The 9,972-nt window shown below is 24.0% G+C and overlaps 1 protein-coding gene across 2 annotated transcripts in view; it reads right to left on the reverse strand.

The window, feature by feature from the left end:
• Window positions 1-9,331, reverse strand: part of LOC145829490 (uncharacterized) — a 45,314-nt gene extending 35,983 nt beyond the window's left edge. Inside the window, exons 1-6 of one of the 2 annotated variants that reach the window (XM_082937301.1) lie at window positions 9,161-9,331; window positions 5,314-5,362; window positions 4,626-4,721; window positions 2,858-2,916; window positions 2,576-2,726; window positions 759-909 (exon numbers count right to left, since the gene is read on the reverse strand). In XM_082937301.1, coding sequence (XP_082793427.1) covers window positions 759-909; window positions 2,576-2,726; window positions 2,858-2,916; window positions 4,626-4,721; window positions 5,314-5,362; window positions 9,161-9,307 — 653 coding nt within the window. In that variant the 5' untranslated portion in view covers window positions 9,308-9,331. The remainder of the gene's footprint in view (window positions 1-758; window positions 910-2,575; window positions 2,727-2,857; window positions 2,917-4,625; window positions 4,722-5,313; window positions 5,363-9,160) is intronic. The other variant, XM_082937302.1, reaches the window with a different exon arrangement.
• Window positions 9,332-9,972: the final 641 nt, after the last annotated feature.

A 9,972-nucleotide genomic window follows, 5' to 3' on the forward strand; every position in this document is an offset into this window, starting at 1 on the left:
ATCCATTTTAATGTAACATTTTTCTACTGTCTGGATTAGAATAATATTAAGTTTAAATGTACAACGATTTATTTTGGCAATTTAACTTAGGTTGTTGAAAATATTATTTATCTTTTTAACTATACTTAAATGTGCTAAACAATAGTCTACATTTTTATAATTTGGATCTTTAAGAAGTTAACACCTAATTTAACTATCTCTGATAAACATTCATTAATGTTAAAAATATGTTTTAGATTCACACTTAAGACAATTTCGATATACCAAAGCATAAATAATTTATCAAAAAATATTGAAATAATTTCAAAGCTGTATAAGACCTTTTTACAACAAGTAAATTAAAAATAAAATTAAGTATAGAAGGTATAATAATAATGACAATCCCACATAAAACCTCTAACTTGTATGAAAAAAGCTTTTAATATCAATAAAAAAGTTTTTTTTTCAATGTAATTTGTACAATTCAACTTTTCCTTTAGACTTTATACTAAATATGAAACATAAAACTACTTTAACAAAACATAAGTCATATCTACTTATTCAAGTTTTAATAAAATTTGTTTTAAATAATGGACATTTTTTAAATTTTTACAAAATGTTAATTAAGAACAAACAATGTAGTCATTTTCCATAAATTAACAAATTTTGTTACGTCATGACTAAATAGCGAGAATAATTTAGTAAGAAATATAACAAAAAATACAAAATTTGTTTAAATATTTTAGTAAAACAACTGCATATTAAATAGGAAAACTAACGCGTTTTCTTCAACAGTAGTTATTTCCTGCTTAAGTTTAATGTTGTAGGCTTCAACTCCTCTCAACAAGCTAACGCTATCTTGATTTTTTAAACTTGAGCTGTTTATGTGCCAATCTAACTCTCCTAAGTTTTTTGCACAAGCATCGTGTTCTGTAATTAATATAATTCCACTGTCTTTATTAATATCGTAAATTGAACTTAATAAATAGCCTAACATTATATATAATAATAAAGTATGGTTTATAGTAATGATGGGCAATGTACGGCCAGCGGATCCGTTACGTCAACAGAAACCTCTGGCTATCGAAGTATTTTTAGCTTCAATATATCTTGTACAAATAAAATAAGTTGAGCTTTTTAGTAACACATACTTTACAATGTGTCTTGTTTTATTTTCAAATACTCAGTAACTCTAATCGAAGAATCATTTCATTGCGTTTTTTATTTGAAATTTTATTTCTAATTTTTATAAAATATTACTCAAAATTACATTACACATCTTACAAAAAAAATTCATAGTAAACTTGGTCCGCTGACTAGAACAGTTGACTATCCCTAGTGTAAAGTGTAAGTTGTGTTCAGAAAAATAATTTAAGGATGAATGTATTTGATGCATATATACTTTTTTTTCAATTCAACTTAGGATTACAAAACTTAAATAGTTATAAATAAATGATTTTTATATATAATGAGAACAAACAAATTATAATATTTATTATAAAAATATTCAAACTTCAAGATTTATAAATTGATAACAGCAGTTGTTAAAAGAAAAAGAAAACTTTTTTGATTGAAGCTATCGATTTACAAACAGGATAATAATTTGTTTAGTATACTTTTACTAACTCAACAATATTTAACTTTTTTTTTGAATAACATAAATTCTTCTTAAAAGTTATTCTTAAAAAAAGTAACTTTTTAACACTATTTTTAATTTCATAATATAGGGTACAACTGTATTTGGTGTCTAAAATAAAAGTGTTAAATATACTGCCCTAGCGTTGTAATGTTTGAAAGTAAATTTTAACAAACTTGAAACAAAATAACAGTACTACTTATTGATTTTATACCCTAGAAATAACCAGAATTCGTAACTCAAGCTAGACCTTGAAATAGAAACTTAACTCAGTAAGGGTATAACTATGTAACATATATTTGTCATTAAAACTAACTCTACCTTAAGATTATTTTAAACTTACCATAAGCACCAAGTTATCATCAGAGAAATGTTTATTAGCATGAAAATAATTTTCTATAAAAAAAAGTAGCATGATGTAATAATTTATTAGTTGAGTTAGTTATATAATTTTATATCATATTTTTTTGGTTTTTATTTAACATTATATCTTTTATATCATTTTTTCATACATTTTAATAGTCTAAACTTGCTATATATTAGTATAGTTTAAGACTAGTTATACTTGTGTAATTTGTTTAGATAGTAGTTTAATAACTATATTTCAAAGCATCCAAAATAACTGTACCAGTTAAGTTTTACAAGTAGTATTAAGCCTCTAGAAATCTATTTAAAAATTGTGGTTTAAAATAAATATTTTTTAAAAGGCTTGTTACTAAATAATATATTTTTATTAGTAGAAATCTACCATTAACAATTTTAAAATCAAATTTTAAATCAAAAACATCTAAACTTAAAGAAACTAAATTCGAAAATTTTCTTTTAAAACAATAGTATAAGATATAACCTTCTAAAAGCTTATAAATAAGTCTACTAAAGATAAAGTTCCGAAAAGGTACTTGTAACCTGTGTTTCAGATTATATAACGTATGTCAAAAACTATAAAGTTAATTAAAACACCTCGCTGAACAAGTTGTGGTAACTTTACCATTCTTTCAATCATTATATTTTCAAGTCTTCCATTCAAAAACTTCAATCGATCTCTCTCTATTTGTAGCTGTTTTTCGGTGACAGCACGGTCATCTTCTAGCCTTAGTATAAGTTCAGTAACCTATAACGATTACATTTTTTCCGTTACGTTTTTTCATTAAATGAATTTACAGTAAATAGTAACATAAAAAAAGTAAGAAAAAAACAAACTTAAAAACTAATATTTAATAGTTTTAGAAAGTTAAAATAGACCTGTCTAAAAACTTCTTTTGGAGTCTCTTGATAGTTTTTAAGATGATAAAGTTCTTTTCCTAAAAGAAATTAAAGTTTTTATTTGTAAACATAAAAAATATGCTAAACTTACTTATACTAAGCTCAAATGATGTTTAACTTACACCTTGTTAATTGTTTATATATAGTAATAAAAAAGAATAAAAATTAAGAATTCATTACGTTATAAAGTAAAAACAACACTTAGGCAGTACTGAAGTAGAAATTATAGCCAAAGAACAATTTATTTTACGTACAAAATAGTATAACAAATAGAATTAAATACATTTTCTAAATTGAGTGTTTAAAGTTTATGTAACTAAAACAAAAAAAATCTACTTATTGGCCCTAAGACACAACCTAAATACCTAAAACACCGATAAGTTTTTTTTTTTTCTTAAACTAACCGAAGCACTATTTTTACTTGTTTTAACAAAAATATATAAAACTTGTTGCATCTACAACAACTTTTACATACCTATAAGGCCTTTAAACTAGTTAAAAATTTTTATAACAATTTGACATCGTTTTTTAAATGCTTATCAGTTAATAAATGCCAGACTGTTTAAGCTGTCAACCTATTGAAAATTAAGTCAAAATTTTTCATATATCATTTATTATTTAGAGTTTTATTTTCTAATAATTCTTAAAATTTATCTAAACTTGTTAAAATTACTTTACAGACAAATAATTTTATTATTTAAATAATTTGGACAGATTAATTTTTTTTATCTTTTTATATTTAATCACATTATGTTTAAATTAAATTAATCAATGAAATGGGGGGAGGGTTCAATATTTTTAATACAAAAATTAAAACTAATCATTATTTGTACAAAAAATTATATAACATATATTAAATTTAAAGAAAAACTCAAGTTAACTTTGTGATAAACTCAGTTTTGAACAAAATTTCTAATAGAAAAGTGTGAAGAAAAAGTAGTTTACAAAAAAATTTGTGAGAAACTTTAAAATCTCACTGAAAGCATATCAGTTTTTAGATTTTTACGCTAGGAGTCTCAATTTTTACAAAATGTTTTTTGCATGACTACAAAAAATGTTATGTTATTATCATTTTATAAACTAGGTATTTTATTACAAAACTTATTTTTTTAATGAAAACGACATAGCTATATACATTTTTTTGTAAATTACAACATAAAGTTTGTTTATTACTTGTTAAAGACTTGATTAGGAAACTTTGAAAACAATTGTGTTAAAATTATAGGAGATAATATATAATTAACCAGAAAAATTTTATTTTCTTTTATTTTATGCTTATTTATTGAACCTATATAAACTCTCGGACTTAGTAAATTTATGTCTAGAAAACTACTTTAAAACTTAAATACTGTAAGAAACTAGTAGCTAAAAATTAGTATCTGAAAAGTTGTTTTATAAACTTGTTTTAACTAACTTATACCCTTAATACCCTTTTTTCTACAATTACAAATTTATAAAATAAAAGTCGTTTATTATATTTATACACAAAGTATACTGAGGTATGTATTTGTCATTCTATTAATTATTTAAAAATTGTTCTAGTTACAGGAAATCAACTCATCAAAAAATCAAATATATTTTATTCTAATGGCTTTTTTTTATTATTATCAAGATAAAACTTTTGTTTAAATTAAAATATACATTTAGATTAAAAGAGTTCTAAATATATTTGACTTAAACAATCTTTTACACTTTTAAATTTGTACTCGTGAAAGACCTAATTTACTTCAATTAAAAGAAACATTACTTTTATTAACAACAAGTTCATTTTCAAAAGATAGTTTGTCCGTACAACTAATTTCAGACGAATCACTGTTATGCAAGAACCTCAATTCATGGCATTCTGTTAGTATTTTTAAATTTGTAACTTTTAAAACCTTAACCAGTTAAAAGATGATGTATGTTTTATAAGTATATATAAAATTAACTGTAAGGAACATTTTGATAAAACACTAAAACTTATTATAAAACTTTAAGGACTAGAACAAGACAAGGCAAACTGCAGCACGCAAAGCAAAACTCTGCTTCCCACAAGGTATTATTAGCTGAAAACTTACTTTCTAAAAATAATGGAAATAAACTGCTTCTGTGATAAAAACTGTGTCTGGTTAATTAGTGTGAAACTTTATTTAACGTTTTTTGTCCAAACTTCCTTATGAAGAAAATCATGAGGTGTTTTAGTAACCAAAATAGTTTACTTTTAATTTAGTTTCATTTAATTTTTTTTTAAATAAAGTATAGCAAAATATAAAATGAAACATCTACAAAAACATACGTGTAAATTAAATATTATAAAGTTAAGTCAAACCAAATGCTAAATAGTGTTTTTCTGTTTAAATGGAAACATTTACAAAATAAATTCTAGTTATTTATACTAACTTTATGTGAAAAGGAACTAGTAATTCCAGTTAAGTATAAAAAACAAATCAGCAAACCTATTTTTTTATTAGGAACTTTTAATGTGCCTCCATGATCAAGTATACTCTAAAAAGAAAGAATTAAAGATAAAAAATAAAATAAATAAAATATATAACAGATATAGTCTAATAACCTCTCCATAAATGAATAAAAAACAAGCAAAAAAAGCTTTCTGAAGTTAAAAATTACAGCAGTAACAACAATTTAAGCTGAATCAGGCTTTAATATAACTTAATACAGAAAATTAGAAGACTTTTGTTTGTGAAAAGATTTGTAAACTATTCTCTAGTTTTTTAATTTACTGTTTTATACACAGTTTTAATTAACACACAACTTTAAAAAAGTGTTTTGAATATTTTAAAGTAGCACTTAATTTCAGCAAAATTTTTTTTTTCTATTATTGTTTGTAAAAAAAAATAAGACAATGACACGCTGTATAAGATAACATGATATAAAAATAAACTGAACTGGACGACCATCAACAATAATGCATGTGTCATTTTGCAACCTTATTTGTAGTTATTAAGAAAGTACAAGTACTTTTGTCTGATTTAATAATATATTAAATTTAAGCTTAACAATTGTCTTAAATAGTATAAAAACATTGTAAAGATACTGAAATGTTAATTTAAATGTGTTTAAAATAAATAAAGTTCTAAATAAAACAATTTAAAAAAATTTAATATCTAACCCAGGGTTTCCCAAACTTTTTTTTAAAGGCCCCCTTAACAGAAATTAAAAAAGCTATGGCCCCCTTCAACAAGATAACTCAAAAAACTACAATTAAAAAAAACATGAGACCTTTTTGTTTACCTCTTCAGAATCAACTCAAGAATATTTAGTGTAAGTTTCAAAACTACCATTAAAAACACCTAAGACCTTTTTTTTTGCTCATCATTATCAACTCTAGAATATCTAGTGTAAGTTTCAAAACTACCACTAAAAACACCTAACACCTTTTTTTTTACTCTTCATTATCAACTCCAGAATATCTAGTGTAAGTTTCAAAACTACTAGTAAAACACCTAAAACCTTCTTTTTTTTGCTCTTCATCATCAACTCTAGAATTTAAATTATGACCTCGTGGCCCCTCTGTGGCCACTTTGCTTTTCATGGATTCCTAAATTTCCACTTTGGGAAACTCTGGTCTAACTTAATAGGGGCATAGGGGGTCCAACATTTTTTTTTTACAATAAATAACTTTAGCTTTTATATGAAAGCTCCAAGTATAAACTACAAGCCAGTTTTTTATAAAATTCAAAAATATCATTTAACTTTTGAGATATTTTATTTTTTATAAAAAGTTTCCAATACAAACGTATGGACTGCAAGTTTTTTATGGTAAATTTTCTCAGAAATATTTTAAATCACAAAAAATATATATCTTCATTCATTTTCCAAGCAGTCTTCTTCAACTTTTCAGGAAATGTTCCTTACACTATAAGAAAAAACACCTTATTTGTGAATTTTTATAATTTATAAAAGTTAAAATTTTATGACAAAACTTAAAAAAAAAATATTTTATAATTTTTTTTTTTAATCCAAAGTAACATTTTTATTTTTTTGTATAAAGATTAGACTGTGGAAGTTTCAAGAAAATTGCTTGAAAAATGTAGGATATTTATTTGAAATTAAATAGTCTTTTTTTGCTGTTTTAGTTTTCCCTTCCAATATGGAACCTATTATGCGGCCCAACTTTGACCGGTAATCTCTCAAAAACTAATTCAAACTTTTTAAATGGTAAAAAGCAACTTGAAGCTAAGTAAAAACTCTATAAAATGGGATCAACTTGTAAAAAACATGGCTAACCCCACACCTATAACCTTATTATTTTACATCTAAAATTTGTTAAAAAAATATAGTTTAGTAGCTTTTTAATTTTAAAATTTTTAGTGAATTTTTTTCAAATTTCAGGTTTCTTATTTTCAAAAGTTTTTTTAGGTTTCTTTGCCTAAATTGTCAAATAACAGATTTTTTAGCTTTCCAGGTTTTTGGGCAACCCCTTTATTGTAGTAGATAACAAGATTTTATAAAATATTCTATAAAACTTTAATTGTAAACAATTATAAAAATTCTTAATATGAAGTAGTCTAATCTAACAAAAGTCAAAAAATAAATAGGTGTAATTCTGAAGCTTATATAAAACTTTAGAGTATGCTGTATATATTTATTTCTAAATTTAAAATACAAATACAATTTTTTAATCTTTTAAAAATTTTTTTTTTCATCAAGATTTTATTTACACTGATTTGTATATTGTATCTTTATTTATATTTATTTAACTACAATGACTTTATTTTATGATTTTTTCAAAATTATGTTGATAAACTACCAAAACTATGAACTTGTAGAAAAAAAAACTAACTTCAGTTAAAAAATACATAACTATAACAAAAAGCCCTACTAACAAGCATTGGTCAAAGAAAGTCTCAGAAACCAAATTTGAGAAAGATTTTATACTATATGCCAGCATATTTGGTTGAGAGCAAAAGTTACATAACTGCTTATAAATTTTCAGTTTAATTCGGATCATACACCCATATGTTAAACAAAAAATAATCACAATTACAAAATCTTTCTAATGTTAAAGATGTTTACAAAATATAATCTTTGCTAGTACATGTTAAAACTCTATAACATGATGCTATAACATTATGGTTTTTGTCTTAAAGTGTATGTTTTGATTTTGGTTTAATTTTGTAAAAAAGAAGTGACTTAAGATCTGTCTGAGTTTATAAATATTAGACAACATAATAGTTTAATGAAAAACAGAAGTATTTTAGTTAAACTATCTATGTCTATATATACAAAGGACATTGGAGGTAAACAACCTTTTTCACAACTTGTTCTTATATTAAAGAGTTTTAACTAAGATACAAGTATCTTTTTACAAATTTTAAATATTCAAACAAACCTTTAAGATATATTGGTTAGAAGACAATAGGTTATATATAGGAGGCACAAACTAAAAAAGCAAAAAATAACTATTTCACTAAAAATCATAATTCATTTCAATTTCAAGATAAATACCTCAAACTTTTAGGAGATTTTTTGTACAATATTTTAAAACTTTTACTCATTGTAAGTAAGTTTTTAAAATAATAATAATTTTTTTCTGACCAATAACCAAAAATTATCTTTTTGATTATTTTATGTCTTGAAAAAGACATTAAACTGTATCTGTGGTGTATGACCAAGTGACCAATTTTTTTTTTGTACACTAGGCGCTTGGACAAAACTTTTTGAGCATTTGTCGTTCAATAATTAATTTTATTTCTGAAAAAACATAAGAAGATAGATTTTTTTTAAACAGTCTTTTTTTTTGTTGTTTTAGTTTGCGCCTCTTTATGAAGAACCTATTGTACTCTTCTCTTTAACCAACTGTATCTCAAAACTTTGTTTAAATATTAAAATTTTGTAAAAGTAAACTTGTAGTGTAGTTAAACCTCTAAAAAATAAGATCAAGGTGTAAAAAAGTGATTTACACTCTTAATTATATATCAAAAGTTATAATATTATCTCATAAATAACAACTAACTTATAACAACCTGATCACATTATGTATAAAAAATAGATAAAAAATCATATATAATCAGTACCCCTTTAACAAGTTTATGTGTTAAAAACAAAACTTTAATCTCTGAACATTCATCTAAGAATAGAACTTTCAAATACATCAAGGTGAATACTTATAAGAAATATGGTCAATGAACCTGGTGTCAAGATACACCTTTTAATCATCACATTACATACTACCACTCATTTAATTTAAATATTTTATATACATAAAAATTTAATTAAAAAAACTCTTACCTGATCATATAAACAACTAAAAAATATCTAATAGCTTACAGAAAAACAAACTTGAAGGTTTTTAAGGTGAAAAAGAGCCTTTTTTACACATGGTGATGCTGTCTCAACTAATGAGCAGCTTCTCCGTTTTTCTAACTTGACTCCAATTTCTTCAAGGAAGGATAAATCTGATCCAAATGGTTCATCACCTGATGCCATGATATAAAAAATGTTTATAGTTGCTTTAAAGATAGCTTGTAAAGTTGATAGCGAAACAGCTACAATTAAACTTTTAAGAAATTTGAAAAGTCCCTATAACAGTCTTAATAAAACTATGTAGGGATAGTCGAAGAAAAGATACAAATTAGCAACCGTCAAATGTAAATTTTATTTTTAAGCAGTGCAGCTAAAAATGAAGCTTTCTAAGGGTTTCTAATTTAAATTTTAATATTTTTTGTTCATAAACCAATAAAACAGTACTCATGAATATCTAATTAAAATAACTCAATTAATAGTTAGTATGGCCAAAGGTATGCTAAATACTTATATTATATAATATAGCAGGGTTGCAAGATTTCGAAAAATAATGTGTTCTCAATAGTGATTTTTTTTTAGTTAACTTAAATTTTCATGTGCAACTTATTCTTTGTTAGTTTTTTCAGAAAATTTTGACATTTATGCTTGGCATCAAGGCTGCCAGATACCAAAAAATAAAGAATATTGAACACTGAATAAACTTTCATTTGTTCTAATTAAAATTAAATATTGAAATAACTGTACAGAGATAATCTTAGATAAAGTGGGCCGCTGTGCTTGTCAGAATATAAACGTAATGACTGTAGATGATAGTCAAACGTACCGTTTTTCCTTGTTTTATTTTGTTC

This window comes from Thalia democratica, chromosome 2 (assembly GCF_965202585.1).
Source record: "Thalia democratica chromosome 2, ktThaDemo2.hap1.1, whole genome shotgun sequence".
NCBI classification, from domain to species: domain Eukaryota; kingdom Metazoa; phylum Chordata; class Thaliacea; order Salpida; family Salpidae; genus Thalia; species Thalia democratica.